Here is a 19,411-nt window from a genome sequence, read left to right as displayed (position 1 = left end):
TAAAAGGAGAGCTCAAAGATAAGGAATCATTTGATTGTATTCTTACCTCTGCTTCAATTGTTAGGCCAAAAACAAACATAGAAATAGGCCATTTTTTATTCAGTTGTGGTTAATTTGCCAACTAGTCAGGCAAATATCTTAAGTCGACCTGGTCACTACAGTGTATGTTATTGTCATACTATGGTCATACTCTATCCTCAGCTGAACATAATAAACCCTGTTGAAGTCATTCAATAAAATATCAGGCCTGGAAGCCTCCTCTGACATAGAATTCATAGGTTTCCACGTTCACTTTATTTCTAGAGAAAAATTGATAAGTGTGCTGTAAATATAAAATAGTCTTCATTGTAGTTAATACATCATCCTTTAAATATTTATATTGAACCAAGATAAAGAGTGGTAAAAATCGAGGAGTGTCTATGAAATTGATTTATGAACTCTTTTTTTGCCTCTACATGAAGCATGAATTTGCATATTTTACAGGACTCCAAGCATACTTTCATGAGTCCAGTTTATGAAGCCTAACTTTGCATCGTATCATAGTGATGATCCCTCTCAACTCGGTGTAATTGATTAAACCTTTTCCTCTTCTTTTTCCTTTTTTCAATTAAACTCTTAAAATCCTTTCCACTCATAGGAGACTTTAAAGAGGATTTGGAGACACATGCTCAATTACAACTGTATTCATTTTCTACTGGAAGTAGTCGGAATAATCTTTTAAACATGAGGGGAGTTTGAGCATTAATGAAAACAAAATTTACCTAAGATTTATGTATGTATGTTCTGAATTTTATAGTTTTATTTTATATGCAGGCTATGTGCAGACATACATGTAGCTCTTTCTTAGTCTGTAATTCTTATACTAGGTAATTGGAATATGAAAGCATCAATAATATGGACAGAATATGCAATTATTTTTAAACTTCTCTGTTTTATTTCAGGAAAGCATTTCCACTGTGGTTTATTTTTAGCTGGAAACTCCTCAACAGTCAGTCATCCACCAGGGCTAATGTTCAAGAGCAACAGACTTCCGCAGCGCCAACACAGTGGGACATTAAAATCTTCCCCCAGATTTAGCTCTTTCTAAATGTTAGGCCCAGATCCTCTAGAGCAAATTCTGTTCTTTAGGAAAAACAAACCTCTGTGTGGTCAAGAAATAGAATATTTTCTCAGTCTGGTGTTGAGTTGGTATTGAAAATGTAGGCACAATCTGTGGACTTTGTCCTACCTGAGTAACCCCTGACAGTGGAATATTGTACTTGCTGGTAGAATAAGGTTGGCAGAATTGGATAAGATGCCCATAAACCTACGAATTAACCTTTTTGTTTGTACAGCTTCCTAATATTTGCTCTCTGCTAACCAAGCGTGTCCCTTTTCTTAGTCTTTTATAGAAAACAGCAAGTTCTTTGAACAATATGAAGTGACATACCAGATCCTGAAACAGACAGCTGAAATGTACGTCAAAGCAGATGGCTCAGGTGAGGCACACTGCTGGATTTGCTGAGGGGGTGTGGTAGGTGGGAGAAGAGTAGATGAGGATAATTGGGGTGAATATGGTCCAAATTCTGTATTTGCAGGGATGAAAATGTCACAATGAAACCTAGCACCCTATACAGTTGACACCCACTAACAGGAAAAGTAATTTGTTGCGATGCTAACTTAAGTAGAATTGAAAACCAACAGGCTTCTATGGAGTTTATTGGTTTTTACTGTGATTTTTTTTAATATCTTCATGACTGTGCCTTTATCTAGGAGAGGACAGAGTGGTTTTGTAAGATGTCTGCCTCCCACAATGGCATTCTTCCTGTGTGCAATCATCTAAGCTAGAACAAAACAGGCACTCACTTTTCTCTGCTGCAATTTTTCAGCCTAGTTTCAATTCCGAGGGGGATTAAAGGCAATAAAAAAAAGTGGAATAACTTGAATATAGATGTGAGAGCTTAAATTACTGTGAAGATAAACTTTGGAAGATATGTTTGCTTACAATTTGTAAATAGCTGCCATAATTGTTGGAAATGGAATCTTGTATGTCCGGAAGATGCTCATGCCTCCAGTGCATAAGAACACGGGAAAAACATATAGGGGGATTTTAAGTCCAGAAAGGAGATCATCACTGGCTATTTCTGATTCAGTGGAAGAAGCTGAGAATGTGATGAAATTCATGAATGAAACCACTGCCCAGTGGAGGAATCTCTCGGTGGAGGTGCGAAGCGTGAGGAGCATGCTGGAGGAGGTGCTTTCCAACTGGGATCGCTATGGCGACACTGTGGCTAGTCTTCAAGCCTGGCTAGAGGATGCTGAGAAAATGCTAAGTCAATCTGAAAACGCCAAGAAGGTAAGGCCAAGGAAAAGGCGTGCTGCAGAGTCGTGAAGGAGAGATTTCTCACTGCAGAGTGCACTAGGAGCTGTCAGATATCTGCAAGTGTGACCCAAGAGGCCTCTCTTACGAGATTTACCCCTAGGAGAGTTAAATGAAATTAGACCTGTGGATACTGGCTGGTAAAGTTCTATTAAAACAGTTCCCTGTGAGATGGATCCCTGTTCAACTTTTTCATTCAGCAGGGCAGTAAGTGATAGTAATCAACTATTAATAGAGAGGTAGCCAAATCTAATGAGCAGTAGAGGGCGCCATATACATACTGAGGTCTATATAGATGGACCTGTCTAGGGCTCAGGCTTTGTACAGTTCCTATTCAGGCTGTGATTTCCTATACAAGACATACACACACACACACACACACACACACACACACACACACACACAGGACTGAATCTGAGTGACAGTACACACTCATGGAATAACTGGGTCGCCACCACCTTGATCTCTTTAGATATTCACTTTTGGGTTTTATAACCACTCAATTAAGAATTTTATTGTGCATAGGAGTGAGGTCTTTTTCTGTTTTATTTTTACTATATTTAAGCATGTATGAGTGTGTGCGTGGCAGTAACTGTCTTATTCCAATATCCCTTACATGGAAATAGCAAATAAAATGGACAGTCACATGTATGTATGAGTAAATACACAGACAAATTTGTTTGTATATACAATGCATGCAATTTTTATCTAAACCTGATGCTTTCACGTGGAAAGTCAGTATTTGTATAAAAGGCATTATACTGTCAAGCTCCCGTAAAGAAGGGCAATACATGTATTGGAATGAATTACCTCTTTTATTATTAACCAGTTATGCAAGATTTGTTCATTTGTTGCATGTTTGTACCAACCAAGGCAGCATTTTAATATTGTTCTCTTGTTTCTTCATTGATGTGGATTAAATATTCTTGTATATCTAAAGAAGGCAATAAGCGTAGACCATGCAGATTTGGGCCTTTGCTATTCAGATGAACAATGCTCCGGTATGTGTCATCTGTGATGGTTGGATCCAAAGAAATGTAACAGCCAGGAACAGGAGTGTTCCCAGCTCTTTGTGTAGGAAAGCCTCCCACACATGGCTTATGGGATGAAGTCGGAGTTACATTTGCACCGTGATGAGTGTGTGCATGTGTGAACGCATGCGCCTAATCTGAGATGAGACGAAAGTTGTTTCGCTGCCAAGTGCATTCCCTTATGTAAATAAGAAAGGAGGCTACTGTGTTCAATGTCCATGACCAAAATGTCTGACCTAAAAATGCTTTCTTTGCTATGTGGATGTAATACATATGCATGTCTACGTATATTCCGATTTGAGACTGTTTGCACTCTTTTCTTGGTACAAACAGCAAGAAAACGTCTCTGATGTTAGAGGAACCGATTGCCTCTTCATATAGAAAATGAAAATAAGTAAATGGTCTCTTGTTTTATTTCATCTTTAACAATACACCCCATAAGCCGGGCGGTGGTGGCGCACGCCTTTAATCCCAGCACTCGGGAGGCAGAGGCAGGCGGATCTCTGTGAGTTCGAGGCCAGCCTGGTCTACAAGAGCTAGTTCCAGGACAGGAACTAAAAGCTATGGAGAAACCCTGTCTCAAAAAAAAAAAAAAAAAACACCCCATAGATGTTCTTAGAAGACAGGATGAGATGTACTGGCGTGTGCCTGTAGTCCCAGCTCCTTGCCTGACTCAGCTTGAGCCTGCAAGTTGGGGACTAGCCTGGGCAGCAGAGTAGGGCCCAACTGTAAAAAGCAAACAGATGGACTTGGGAGACAGCTCAATGAGTAAAGTATTTGCTAAAAACTTGATTTGAGTCCCCAGAATCCATGTAGAAATATGCAGGTGTCTTGGCTCATGATTGTAAGTCCTGCTGTGGGGAGGCAAAGACAGATGGATTTCTGTGACTCACTAACCGGCCAGACGAACACAACTTGGCGAGTCCCAGGCCAAGGAGAGACCCCAGCTCAAAAGCAAACAGGAAAAAAAAACCCAGCTGGATGATGGGACCACTGATGCCTGAAGGAAGATGTTGTTCTCTAGACTTCTGATGCACGTGCACATACACACAAGGACAGCCATAGAACCAGGAGCATGCACGCACATGCGTGTGCACGTGTACACGTAAAAAAAGAAAAAGATAGAAAACAAAGACATCTGGCATTTCTAGCTCATATTTTGAAATTTTATTTAAAAATCCAAGTTTTGGAAGACAGCTGAAACCTATCTTAAAGCTTATGCACCCTTTATTTTCGTATCCATTATTGGTAGCTGGCTTATGACTTACAAGCGCATGTCCTTTCTTGCTTAGGATTTTTTTCGAAATTTGCCCCACTGGATGCAGCAGCACACAGCCATGAACGACGCTGGCAATTTTCTGATCGAGACTTGCGATGAGATCGTTTCCCGTGACCTCAAGCAGCAGTTGCTATTACTAAACGGGCGTTGGAGGGAGCTGTTCATGGAAGTCAAGCAGGTATGTCTTTCAGATCTCTGCTCACTTCAGGTGTGCGTGTTATTGATGTGGCAAGCTGTTTGCTGACAGGTATTTTACTGGACTTATTACGGTAGAATATAGAAGTGTTTAAAACTGTCTGTCATTGCTAGCCATTCATTCTTTGCTGCGTATGATGGAGGAACATTAACAGAATGCAGCATTTGGTTAAGGATTATATTGGCATATGGAGCCTGCATAGACAGGGGGATTTACTTTCCAAGTCCTGGCTCTCCACTGCATGCTTTCTCCTTTTTTCCCCCCTATCAAAGTAACTGGATTCACTTCAAACTTATTTAAAATAAGTATCAAGAGCTAGAATTTTTCTTGCCGTTTATGAGACTGTGTATGACACAGTGAAGGCTGTGAGTGTCTGGGATCAGAGCTTCACGACTTTCACTTGCTTCTCTCTACCTTCTCCTCACAGTACGCGAGAGCTGACGAGATGGACAGAATGAAGAAAGAATACACAGACTACACTACCACCCTCTCTGTTTTCGCAGCTGAAGCCCACAGGAAACTCTCAGAGCCCTTAGAAGTCTCTCTAATTAATGTCAAGTTATTAATTCAAGACTTGGAGGTAAGAACTTTCTGAATCAAAAAAAAATGAAAATATACTGTGAAAATAAAAGCTAGCCAGTTGCTGAAGTCATCAAAAAAGCTGTTTTCCTATCTTAAGAATCACTGATGGGTGGACATGTTTGTTGACTTTTATAGAAAATAAACTTGAATTTTAAAATGATACCTTTCTTTTGAACATATAAAGCAATTTCAATATAGTTTTTCAACATGGGATTCTTTTCCTACGTACAAATTATGAAATATTAGGAAAAAAACTAAGACAACTTTATACAGGACTTCCAAAGAAATGACCTAAATAGTAAAGGGTTTTTTACATGAATTTGGCATTTACATCTTCCTAAGAGCCGATAGATCTCAAAGTGAAAAGAAAAAATGGGATTATCTAATGACAGAAGAAACTTGAACAATTGTTTTGAATGAGAAAAGTAGACCAAAGTGTTGTGCTTTTGATTTTTATAAAACTTTTAAAAGTACAAACACACACGAGAAACAAAAAGAAACAACAGTGGTAAGGCTTTAGTCGCCACTGCATACAAGGATAAGAAATTAAAATTCCCACTATACCAAATTTCTAATTTTCTCTAGTGACAATAGGCTTTTTAAAAAGCAAATTTCAGTTTAATTTTTAAAATCAGGATTCCCCCATGTTATTTACATACATTTACATATATTACATATTTCCAGTTCCCATTAGCATATTTTAGAAAGTATAAATATTATGTCAACTAATCTTGGTGTTGAGTTAGGAATATTTGATTACTTTAAAAGAGAAATTTAATGCATGCATTAGTATAGTGTTGCCTGCATGACACTTAGAAAGGGAAGTGATGGCTTTCCTATAGGAGCCGGTGGTGAGGATAGAATCTTACACAGTGCATATTGATTTTTGTCACGCCCTATGTGGGATTCTGCTATTGATGTGAGATGTGTTATAGACTAATTGAGTGTCTTCAATGACTGACACAGGATATTGAGAAGAGGGTGCCCGTGATGGATGCTCAGTACAAGATGGTCACCAAGACAGCACACCTTATTGCCAAAGAAAGTCCCCAAGAAGAAGCTAATGAAATGTTTACAACTATGTCCCGGCTCAAAGAGCAACTCTCCAAGGTGGGAAAACACTTCACACTACCACATACTGTGGGACAGCCATACTGCCTGAAGTTGCTTCCTGCATCCTTGGTTACCCATTGGCACATCCTCGGCTGCTCCACTAATTATTATACCTTTGAGCCATACTGAGATTCTTGATTTAGAAACTTTGATATATATTTGAAAATGGGATGGTGATACCAGTTGACACCTCTCTTAACTTAAGCTCTGTTTCTGTAGAAAAAACTTTGGTTTTGAGTGTTTGTATTTCGTAGTTGTTGATACTATACTGTTTTAGAGACAGGACCTCCCTGTGTGTCCCTGACTGTCCTGGATTTCACTAGGGAGACAAGCTGGACACATACTTCCATCAGTCCTTCTGCCTTTGTTTTCTGGGTGTTGGGATGACAACAGTGTCTATCCAGTCTTGTGTACACCATGTTTTCTTCCTGCTGTTTGGGATGCAGGATGCTGATGACCTTTCTCTCCAGCCCGGGAAAGATCAACAAAACACAATGAGTTGGCACATAGCAGTAGAGTTTCTTAGGGTTGTTTATGAGAAGGGCTGTGGAGTCTCTCTGACATAGAGAGGCAGGAGCTTTCAGTTGAGAAGCTTATATGTCAACAGTATGTTCTAGAATGTAAATGTATTTCTGTGTATTCACCTCTGCAACGGCGTAACAAAAGGCAATATTTCCTTCAAATATTGTTTGTGAAACAGTGCTGGGATAGCTATCCCATTAATACTTTCATTGTTAATATAGAGCTACTCTCTTTTTTTGGTCTTCTGAAAGTACCCATAGTGCTTTGGATGAAACTTTAAGATAACAAGGAGGGAGGTGATTTCCTTAACAATTATAAGTGCCTGGAGTTCAATGCAAAGTCAGCCAGGCAGAAACCTTATAGAACTCTGGGGTACTGAGAACTTGGGATGGTACCATGAAGATAATGTAGATGTAAAGATATTAAAAATAAAGACAGACAAGGGCTGGGCAGTTTAGACTGGGTCGGCATCGGCATCCTCTGACATGGGAGCCTTCATGAATAATTTGGTATATAGCATGATCATGGAACGAATATGACATTGACAGACAGGCAAAGCCTAGAGCTGGTGAGAGGAAGGAAGATGGGCATCTAGAAGAGGTGGTTAGCAGGTTTATCTAGGCACAGAGTTCACGTGCAAGAGCTCAAGAACATCAAACTTTTGCCTCATGTCCTCTAGGCAATGTGGCAATAATTTGTGACTGCCTCGGATCAGATTTCAGTGCCAAAGTGAAAGTCAATAGCGTGGTGTCTAAAGAGGAACTTGATGCCATCTGCTTCTTCTTTGGTAATAATTTTCATGGTGACGTGCCATCCAGATGGACAACTTAGATGAATTTTCATGAGAAAACTCCACAGTCCTTCATTTGTCTCAGTGGTGTAGTATTTTTGTGGGCTTTTTTTTTAACAGCAAAGCTTAATCACAGCACAAAATAAAAGAACCCTCTTCAGAGATGTTGAAGCGCCAAGCGACCATCTCATGAAAAGTTCTTGCGAACTAAGCACCTTGATGGAGCTTTGAGGACCTAATGGCTTCTCATGGATTTTTTGTTTTTGTTTTTTTCCACTTTGAAAGGTCAAAGAATGCTATTCCCCACTGTTGTCTGAGGCCCAGCAGCTGTCGGTTCCTTTGGAAGAACTGGAGACACAGATCACGTCCTTCTATGACTCGCTTGGGAAAATCAATGAAATTATATCCGTTCTTGAGCGTGAAGCCCAATCCAGCTCTCTTTTTAAACAAAAACACCAGGTAAGAAAAATCCCTTTCAGAGACAGCCTTATTTTAAAGTGTATTTAATAAGATTGGAGCATTTTTGACTGTCATAGAATTCACTTGTTAAGGGTTTTTCATTTGTTCTTTAGGAAGAAAAGGGAAAATGTACATATGTTCAAGGTTTTCATCCTTTTGTTGACATTCTTTAGAGAATTCTCATACTGATGCTCTGCACATGTGTCTCAGAAGTTACCTCATTAGCTGATAACATGCTTAACTTCTTCTAAAAATGCACAATTTTCTCATGCCTTGATTCCTTGTGTATATGCTTTCAAAATGTATAAATTAATTATGTAATTGTACTCCATTTCAACCAGGTCTGGAGAATATGTATTTGATTATGGGAATAAGTCTATTTGAATAACCATAAAACTATGTAAATTTGCTTGCTCTGAATTTTTCTATTTATATTTAGTGAGCAGGGTTATGTACTCAGAACCTCCCAGTGAGGGGTGTATTTAAATAACCTATTTGTTTGGCTTATTGTGAATGGGTTGGTCCTTCAGATGAGGGTGTGAGTGTAGGAAACCTTCACCACTCACTACACTAACTGAAATAAATTCATAGAAGGGGTAGCCTCAGCTAGCAGGGGTAGCCTCAGCTAGCAGATGGAGCAGCATGTCCGAAATGAGTGATGGGATAGTAAGAGTTTAGGCTTGCCATAGAACATGGCTAAGTATTTATTAACCTTACTTTCTTCATCTTAAGCAAACAGTGGTCACATATTACAATAAATAGTCATGATTCATAACACTATTATTATGGATAGTATAGTAACAATCATTATTAGAACACTCTATTCTAATGATATAAAGGCATATAGAATAAAGATTCATTTATTTTGAGGAATGGTAACATTCCCCTAGTTTCCTAAATTACTCTAAAATATGGTTCAATAATCTTGCCATCATTAGATTCATATATTATTGACAATAAATGTTAACATATTTATAATATATTTTCAGTCTCTACCCTTTGAACTCCTAATTGTTTAAAAGGAAAAGGTATGCCCCGATTCTATTTTATTAAAACAAAAAGCCTGCTTTAAGGATTTGCCTTTAGGTGATCAAAATGGCATCCAGATGAACAGTGTGAATGTTTTCTTTTTAAAACATTGAAAGCACAGAAAAGCAAGTGATGTGCATCCGGGACAGAAGTGACTCTCATCTTCAGGCGGGCTAGACTGTGTCCACTCAGAAGGATGCAAGGCCGAGAGGCAGAAGGAAGGGGTCTGCCCATCACTATTTCATCCCGTTTAAAGGGGGTGGCAAGAGCAAGCAGTTCCCCAGACTGGTCAGTCTTCCACTGGCTTTGATAGGTCTCATTAGGAAAGTGGATCTCTTGGCCTGCATCCTTTCAAATCTATCACGCACAAGTGATGTAAAAATGGTTGCACTGGGTTCACCAAAGGAAGTGTGTGCTGTGTTAAATTTACTTAGCATAATCAAAACCTGATAAATAAATTAGTTTTGATTGTTCCGTTGAAAAGCCATAAACCTGCCTAACAGCCAGTTGGGAGAATGCAGGAACTAGATTGCTTTTATGCCCTGTCATTTTCTTAGTGTTAATAAGATGTGCATGAAGCATGAAGAAGTCTAAATCCTCACTGTGACATTTAAATGCCTGTTATAAAAAGCACTGATCTCAATGATTGCTTAAATCAAGTTCTTTTGAAAAGAACTTGTTTCTCTGTACTTTTGAGTTTACTTATTGCTCATTAAAAGTCTAAACGCTGTACAATGTTATTACTTACACTGGTGCCTCCCTCCCTCTCTTCCTCCCTCCCTTTCTTCTCCCCTCCTTCCCTTTCATTCCAGCAATACTTAATACCACCATGTCTTTCCTTTCACTGTAGGAACTGTTAGCTTGTCAAGAAAGCTGTAGGAAAACCTTGACACTCATTGAGAAGGGCAGTCAAAGTGTTCAAAAGCTCGTCACCTTGAGTCCTGTGTTAAAGCATTGGGACCACACGAAGTTGCAGAGACAGATAGCAGATGTCCATCATGCCTTCCAGGTAAGTCATGTCCCTGCTTTAGACACGGAAGTCCAGGAAAACAGAGAGCCAGGACAAAACACCTCACTCTCTGGTCCTTGAACACCAAACGTTTTATTATGTTTTTCCCCTAGCATTAATACCCTTATAATGAAATGACTTCCCTCCAAGTACTTTCTAAACAAATAATGATATTAATAGCTCATAGTGATGTCATAGTACCAGCTGGCCAAATGAAGCCTCAATACTGAGAAAGAAGCTTCCAGTTATGGTTTTTAGTATATTCCAAACCTATAGGTAGCCCATCTATAGGTGGTTTCAACAGTAAGTTGAAATTTAAAGAAAAACTCACCTCTGTACTGAACATGTCATGTACATCGATTTGTTCTTTCTCATTATTATCTAAATAATAATGTATAAACACGTATCTATGTACTGTTTCTGATATATTATTAAAAGTCATCCAGAGATGCATTTGTTTTGGAATGTGCTGGATGATGTGTCTACATTACATGCAGACACAACCTCGTTCTATGTAAGGGATTCTAATGTCTGTGGATGTTGGTACATGTGGGGCTCCCGGAGTCAATGCATGGGTACCAAGGAGTGATTTTTTTTTTGCATTAAGAATATGATCAAGAAAACTGGAGAATGGAAGAAGCATGTGGAAGCCAATAGTCGTTTGATGAAGAAATTTGAGGAGTCCCGGGCGGAGTTGGAGAAGGTGCTACGGGTCGCTCAGGAGGGCTTGGAAGAGAAGGGGGATCCAGAGGAACTCCTTCGGAAACACACCGTGAGTCTGCTCTGTGTACATCGACCTGTGTGTGCTGGCACCTTATCTGAGACAGTAAACTAAAAAGACTGACCTCATTTAGGGGAGTAGGGCATGAACCTTAAAGGCAGCAGACCCAAGAAGTGGATTTTCCCATCTTTCTAGGGGATTGCAGTCTGAGCTTGGCTTGTCATGCTGGAGGGCTTCCCATGAGGACTCTTTCCAGCTGACAGAGGGACACTTTTTCATAGGACATAGGTCAGGAAGGAGACGTTGCCTGGAAGGTCTTTTCTGTTACCTTTTCACTCTTAATGAAGGTCCCAACTTCATGACTTCACCCAACCCTAATAACCCCCGAGGCCCTGGCTCCAAACCTACCCACCCTTAGGCTTAGGATCCTGACATACGTGTCTATAGGGGACACTGTTCCACCCACAGCACGAGTATTAAAATACACACATGATAGGTGTGGGATGACTCATGATGAACATCATGACTGACACATGTTACAGGTAAGGAGGCAGGGGTAGAGGGTATGGAGATCCTGTACTGTCATTCTGAATTTACCAAAGAGGACCCATATCCCTGTCACCATGGAATCAAGGTTTGCGGTAATCCAGTAGCTTTTCAGATTATTTTACCAAAATTAGGAACTTCAAAGATGTTTTCTCTTAAAATGTAGAAAGTACCAGAGAAATGGCAGATGTGAAGACTCTGTCTCAGAGCTGTGAATGGTTATAGTCTGGTTCCAAAGAAGGATAGAGATGGCTGAAGGTTTGATGAAGGCGACTATCTGCTGGCTACTTGGCTCAGAGCACTGTGTCTGGTGATATCATTACCGAGCATGGCATCCTAACTGTGCCCCCTCCTCTGTGGTAGGAGTTCTTCAGCCAGCTGGACCAGAGGGTCCTCAATGCCTTCTTGAAAGCCTGTGACGAGCTCACGGACATTCTCCCAGAACAGGAGCAGCAAGGTCTGCAGGAGGCCGTGAGAAAGCTGCACAAACAGTGGAAGGTGAGTGGGGAATTATGGGAACACGATAAATGCATGCCCTGGAATCTGTTCTGCAGTTCAGAGAGTTCGACAAAAGAGAGGACTGGTTCAGGACACTTTGGCATCTCAACATGCCAACATGCACCTGCTCAGAAGCCTCCTTCTGTCTTTCTGTGGATGCAGGATCTTCAGGGAGAGGCGCCTTATCATTTGCTCCATCTGAAAATCGCTGTGGAGAAGAACAGATTCTCAGCTGCTATGGAAGAGTGCAGAGCTGAGCTGGAGCGAGAGACCAAGCTGGTGCCACAAGAAGGCAGTGAGAAGATCATCAAGGAACACAGGGTGTGTGCCACACCGTAGAAAAAGCTACTGCATAGTGTATTTAAAGATGCGATGGTCTGAGGAAAATGGCCTTTCACATTGCCCCCCCCCCCCCCCCCCCGGTCCCACCCATGAATCTGCCTTTAGTTCTCCTGTGAGAATACAGAGGTGATCCGTGGCTTCGCAGCAGGGCAGTGAAAGTGTTTGTCATGTCTTAGGTTTTCTTTGGTGACAAGGGTCCTCATCATCTCTGTGAGAAGAGGCTGCAGCTCATAGAGGAACTGTGCGTGAAGCTCCCAGTCCGGGACCCAGTCAGGGACACATCCGGAGCCTGTCACACGGCGCTCAGAGAGCTCAGAGCTTCCATTGACAGAACATACGCGATGCTCATGGATGACCCAGACAAGTGGAAGGACTATAGTGGCAGGTACTGGGCATTTCCATGGACAGCTCTGATCTATCTTAATTCTTCTCTTCGGAGGTTGCTCTAAAACAGGGGATGGTAAAGACTTTGTTTCAGGCAATAAGAAAGTCAGATCGCTTTAATCTTTCCCATGCTTTTGTATATAAAGGTACTTCATTTTACATGTTTACTTTTTAAAAAATGGTTTTCAGTCTAAAGCAGGGGCTGGATTTTATTTCAAATTAACCCTGATGTTCTTGACGTCCAATAATCCCATTCTTCTTGGTTTTCTCCTATCCCCTCCTCACAGGAGGAGGTCTGTCTTTATTGGTTGATGGCACTCTAGTGAGACCTCAAGTGGTTCCTTTCCTCTCAAGCTCTGAGACACATCCTTGTTTCAGCTGAGCTCCATTTAAGTAACTGACCTCGATTTAAGTTATTAACCTCACACTTGCCTTGGTCTGCAGGGTAACGTTTCCAGAAAGCACCATCAATTTAGTCATCGCTGGCTCCATTTCTGTGAATTCAAAATATAAATGTATCTCACCTTCCTGACAGTTTGCCCCTTTTGCAGTAAAATTCTTACATGCTTTCAGGTTTTCTGAGTTCTCATCTTGGGTGTCTGCAAAGGAGGCACGGTTGAAGAAAATCAAGGATGAAGCCATCGACACTGCCAACCATGATGAGGTTAAACACGTGGTAGATGTAAGTTCTGAGCTGGTCCCTTCTAGAGGGAAGGTTCCAGCAATTAAACACTCATAGAGTAACTGGTTTGTTTGTTTGGTGTGTGTGTGTTTGTGCGCGCGCGTGCGCGTACACACGCATGTGTTTGTGTTCTATTAAAAAATCAGATTTCTGTATAGTTCTTTAAAGACGTCTCTTTGTATTACTGTGCTAAGGGTATGTTTTTCTCCCCTCTATGGTGCTGTTAGTAGCTTTGAGAATTAAGCATGATTAGTGATGCCTCTAATGCATATTTACCTAACGGGGAATGCTGGAGCAGGAAGCAGCATTCATGATTGTAGACACAGCATAGATTTAAGAGTTGTTACTGGAAACAAGAATGCTGTCTGCATTTGTACAATACAGTTTTAACCAGACAACTTGAGGACACAGAGAAAGTAGGTGATTCTCTGAGTGTTTCTCTGTTGTAATCAAACTGCACTGGTTCCTTTCAGCTGCTCTAGAGGCAACAAACCCAGCCAAGGTAACAGAGCTCCAGATCTGATTACCGTGTTTATTCTGTAGCTGGCTCACAGCAGCCCTCTCTCTTAGGAAGACTTCATTCGGTATATATAGACATAGAGTGCAATTCTCTGTCAACATTTCTGAGTGAAAAACCACATATCTACTAAAATAGAAGAGAATGCTTTATCTTTCTGCCACTGTCTTCTGGGTTTCTTTTTCTCTTATTCATTCATATAGTTGCCCAAGGTACTAGAGAACGCAATAATAACACGGAGTATGTACAGAAAATAGGTTTTCTGTTTGTTGCTGTTTTAGTTTTTTTTTTTTTAAAAAAGAAAGTCAGAGACCAATTTTGAAGCTACCTACTTCCTGTCTGCTATGCGTTTTCCCCTGCCCTGGACTAACCATAGCTATCACAAATTGTTGCCCCAGGTACCATAACCTCTACAACTAATCCTGGAGATTTAAGGCTTTGGAATCTCAGCAATGTTGTGGCTAGTGAACCCTCCCTGCTAGTTAGATCTTGGCCCCACTTATAAATCTTTCCTGGCTAGTTTCATGTCAACGTAACACAAGTTTGCTCTGATCAAGGAAATAACTATAAGCATCTAATTTAATTCTGCAAGTGATTTTGGAAATAGGCTCAGTGTCGGCTTTGCCCTTTCTTTTAGTAGTTGTTTAAGATGAGTGTGAAAAGCACTGTGGGCTCTCTTGTTCTCGTCAGTCTGTTGTGGTACAATAGCCAGCTCACGTGATTACGACCATCTTACAAGCCTTCTTGGGTTTAGTTCTTTCCGACTGGAAAATTGTGATTGCTGAGTCTTTGTTAATAAAAAGTGTCCTTTCAAACCAGGAAATCAGAAATGACATCACCCAAAAGGGAGAGACCCTCAGCTGGCTAAAATCCAGGCTTAAGCATTTGATTGACGTTTCTTCTGAGAAAGAAGCCCAGAAGCGAGGAGATGAGCTGGCAGAATTATCAAGCTCGTTCAAGGTTCTTGTGGCTTCACTGTCAGAGGTAATGTCATTTACTACGCTCGACAGAGAGTTCTAGGGAAGGAGGCTATAGTGGGGGCGGGACGGGGGGAGAGGCTGTGGGGCCATCTTAATAACCACAGTTATTTGTCTGGAGATTGTTAGGAAAGATACACAGGATGCTTGAGTTATGAACAATGATATTGAACTGGTAGTTCAAATTGATGACTTGTGTCTGAAGTCCAAAGATGATCAGTCAAATGGTTTTTGCTATTGCTGGAAGCATCATTATTTTGTTATCACTTAAAGATGTGTTTCAAAGTTCATGCAAAGGGGTTTGAGAAGCATAGTGTAGTGGTGAATGCCTGTAATCCTATCTGAGGCAGGCAGGAGGACAAAGAGTTCAAGGGCAACTTGGTGTCCAACACAAGTTCAAGACCAGCCTAAGTTACATGGTAAGAATGTATCTATCTCTAAACAAAGAAAGAAATAGCAGAAAAGAAAAAGGGAAAAAGTAATGAAGATGTTTTAAAAGTCAGACTAACCCAGCAATGAAGCTTAAAATTTATATCCTATTTCCATATAATTGTGACATTTTTATTCAATGTCTCTAGGCCCCAATTTCCTACTTTGAAAGCAGGGATTAAAATACACTAACGAAGGAGGGACAAAGACTAAATTCAGTGACAAAGACTAAATTTAGTACTGAATTTAATACTAAATTCAGGTAAATGACTTGGAAGAGTGGTGAGACAGATGAGTCTTCATTGGCTGCTAACCAGTAATAAGAAAACATCATCATCATCAATGGTTAGTTGGGGGACCAGGAAAATTCCACTTTAGCAGAGCCTTACTTATTATAAACGTAATATGCATTCTAGTGGAATAAGGAATATTCACTTACAGGTTAAAGCATTCAAACGTCATGTCTAGTAGGATCCCTTCCACTCAAGGAAGCTTGAGAAGGTCACATGGTACAAAATTTTTTAAAGCTCATGGGTTTGTGAAGGGAAGATGATATAGAATGGTAAGGTAGTATTTGAACGGCATTTTAATTTTTAATAAATATTCTATTATTTCCTTCTTGCTTTTTCTCCCTTACTGGTTTTAAATAGTACGGACTCAACATTTTATATAAGGTATTATCATAGCCAGATAATATCCATGAGATTATAATTAAAGGACCCAAGGTATGAAGTATAAAATAGATACAACTTTATTATTCTATGTTGTCTATCAAGTCATATGCATTTCTTTTTTCTTAGTTTTAGAATAGATTGTTTTTAATAAGGTACAGAATGTTGTTCAGCGAAGTGAAACTCTTGCTTGTCTGAGTGGCTGTGCCATTGACAACAATTAAATAAGACTTGAAGCTATGAGAGACAATAGAAATTAGACATATATGAATCTGTTTTAGCTGCTAAGACACAGTTTTTCTATACACTTAAAATATATACTGTATCATAGGCTTCAATGGGGTAATTTTATTCAAAGGACATAAACCTTGAAGTTATGAGTTCTGGGGGTGTAATGTACAGTGTGATAAACAAAACTGTTCAATATATTTGAATTTGGGTAAGACAATAGACCTTGAATCTCTACAAACACAAAGTGTTCATGTGTGGGGTAATGGGAGGATTAACCAGCTTAATTAGAGAAGTTATTTCTGAGATTTGGAGCACTGGCCCAGCAGTTAAGGGTCCTGGCTGCTTTGCCAGAGAGCCAGGTTCCTAGCGCCCATGTGGCAGCTCACAACCATCTGAAACTCCAGGCCCAGGAATCTAACAGCCTCTTCTGGCCTCTGCAGGCCCCAGGCATGCATGTAGTGCTGTGATACATGGAAGCAAAACTCTTTATTCACATAAAATGAAAATTGATGTATTAAAACTTTTAAACCACTCTATGATGTGCACTAAAGCATTTCACTGTATAGCTTAGCTGTACACAGTGTTAATTTGTCCATCTCATCTCCATGTTAAAAGTATTCCACAAGCTTTGTTTATTAGCATATGGATTACTTTTTATTTCTATGAAAATCTAGGTTGAAGAGATGCTAAGCAACTTTGGAGAGTGCGTGCAATACAAAGAAATAGTGACCAGTTCCCTTGAGGAGCTGATGTCTGCTTCTCCAGAAAGCCAGGAACAGGCTGAGAAGATCCTGGACACGGAAAATCTGTTTGAGGCCCAACAGTTGCTCCTCCATCACCAGGTAGAGAGTCCTCTTTATTCGCCACTTGCCCAGTGTTGATGAGAGACGGAGAATAGGTTCTGAGGACGGGGATGGAGAGGGGGAAAGGAGAGGGAACTGGTTGAATGGTTCAAAGCGCTTGGCAGTTCTGTTCTGTTCTTTCTGATAAACATTGCGTATTTCAGAGTATCCTGGGGGACAAATCCCTAAACAATTTAGTTTGCAAAATTATAACTTACTTGAAATGCCAGATGTTTCAGGTGACTTTACTCTTGCAAAAGATTAGAACTAAAAGAAAAGTAATTATATGTATGTATGTGTGTATATATATATGTATCTATTGATATATGTATATTTGTATACGTTTATATGTGTATACATGTATATATGCATTATGTGTATTTATAAATATATGTATGTGTGTATGAATATTGTGCTGTGTAATTGTATGTATGTGTATGTATATGTGTATGTGTGTATGTATATGTGTATGTGTGTATGTATATGTGTGTATAATAACCTCTTTTGGTGATAGATTGAAGCTAGGACCTCAACCCTTTAAGTTCCAACTATCCACTGAACTACATTCTTACTCCCTAATAATAAGCTATTTTAGTCAACTTGTTTCCTGATAGTCTAGTGATAGACATTAAAATATATTTGCAGGTGGAATATAATACTTATAAGTATACTTACATATACTATACTTACATAAAAGTATATACACCTAAGTACATAAATATATACTTTCATACAGTAGCAAATATGAGTATCCTGCTTGTCTAACTCAATATAAATCAAAGTATAACAAATAAAATATTTAAAGATGAAATTCCAGCTAATTTAATGTAGAAAATGCTAACATTAGATTGTACACACAGAATGCTAATTGCCTTTAAAATGTGTGAAATAGCAATATCTAGGCTGTGCAGAGTTCAAGGAATTAAGGTCTGATGCTACAAAGCTCTTGATTATTGGAAAAGTTTCAGGGCTCAGAGTCAAAGAGAGAAGATTTTCAATATTTATGATGTTTTAAAATTCATTTGTTGGACCAGGACTCAGTTATGTGAGTGTGCAAACTTTGTAAAGATATATAAACTCAACCCTTTAGATCTGTGTGCTATTCTACCTGGAAGTAATACATAAAATTATATGGCATGATTAAAGGTATATGGTAATTTTTTTTGAATGTAGAGCTTCCTCCAAATAGCTTAGTATGTTAACCATTCGAATATATATCCTAGAAGGAAAATTCTTAATACTTGTATCTTTACAGCACAGATAACAAAATGGAATGAGACCTCTTTAGAGTCAGCAACTATTTTAAGATGCCTGTCAAACCAATTGTTTTATTTTGGAGTGTTGCATATGTTAAATGTTCTCCAAATCCACACACAATTAAAATACTAAAAGCCAAATAATTTACATTTCACCATTCAAAGCATGGGCCATGTTTAAGAAACACCCATATTCGGTTAATTCAGGGTTCCTGATATTAATGTTCTAATTGTTAGCCTCTCCTTTAGAACATAGTTCATGCCTACACCATGTGAGACTTTCCGTACCACTGTTGATATGATTACAGCCTGCCATAGCTTCATAGAGAATACAGTTTCTATTCTTCTGTTGAACAACTACTTCTAGCAAAAGACAAAGATGATCTCAGCCAAGAAGAGAGACCTCCAGCAGCAGATGAAGCAGGCACAACAGGGCGGGCAGGCAGGCCCAGGCCAGGAGGAGCTGCGGAAGCTGGAGAACACCCTTACAGGCCTGGAGCAGAGCAGGGAAAGACAGGAACGGCGCATCCAGGTAGGGCTGGGCTGGCTCGGTGGGGCTCTGGCTGGATGGACGTCCTGTCTCCAGCAGGAGCCATGTCTCTGCCAGGGCTCATGGTGGCATTTTGTTACCGTCATTGTTTACAGTCCTGACACGCTTCCGGAGGGGCTCTTGTAAACATCACATTTGGCACGTGTAGATGCTTATCTTAGTTGCTTTTCTCATTGCTGTAGCAATACCCGGCAAGGCGCTGTTTAAGGGTGGAAGGGCTTCTTCTTCTGGCTTACCGTTCAAGGGGCACGTTCCATCATGGTGGGAAAGGCATGGCAGCCGGAGCAGGGGCTGAATGGTTGTGTTGCGTCCGCAGCCAGGAAATGGAGAGTGAACAGAAGGTGGGGACTAGCTACCAAGCCCAAAGGCCTGCCCCTAGAATCCCCCTTCCTCCAG

General features: G+C 40.1%; 1 protein-coding gene across 1 annotated transcript in view; it reads left to right on the top strand.

Moving 5' to 3' along the window:
- Positions 1-19,411, top strand: part of Syne1 (spectrin repeat containing nuclear envelope protein 1) — a 471,659-nt gene that overhangs the window by 152,122 nt on the left and 300,126 nt on the right. The window contains exons 17-31 of the mRNA XM_075949874.1: positions 1,382-1,478; positions 2,133-2,335; positions 4,683-4,847; positions 5,293-5,445; positions 6,414-6,557; positions 8,158-8,331; positions 10,211-10,369; positions 10,977-11,141; positions 12,000-12,134; positions 12,297-12,455; positions 12,653-12,861; positions 13,434-13,542; positions 14,879-15,043; positions 17,042-17,209; positions 18,833-18,997. Coding sequence (XP_075805989.1) covers positions 1,382-1,478; positions 2,133-2,335; positions 4,683-4,847; positions 5,293-5,445; positions 6,414-6,557; positions 8,158-8,331; positions 10,211-10,369; positions 10,977-11,141; positions 12,000-12,134; positions 12,297-12,455; positions 12,653-12,861; positions 13,434-13,542; positions 14,879-15,043; positions 17,042-17,209; positions 18,833-18,997 — 2,370 coding nt within the window. The remainder of the gene's footprint in view (positions 1-1,381; positions 1,479-2,132; positions 2,336-4,682; positions 4,848-5,292; positions 5,446-6,413; positions 6,558-8,157; positions 8,332-10,210; positions 10,370-10,976; positions 11,142-11,999; positions 12,135-12,296; positions 12,456-12,652; positions 12,862-13,433; positions 13,543-14,878; positions 15,044-17,041; positions 17,210-18,832; positions 18,998-19,411) is intronic.

This window comes from Microtus pennsylvanicus, chromosome 1, assembly GCF_037038515.1.
Source record: "Microtus pennsylvanicus isolate mMicPen1 chromosome 1, mMicPen1.hap1, whole genome shotgun sequence".
NCBI lineage: Eukaryota > Metazoa > Chordata > Mammalia > Rodentia > Cricetidae > Microtus > Microtus pennsylvanicus.
This window is presented reverse-complemented; position numbering and strand designations above follow the sequence as displayed.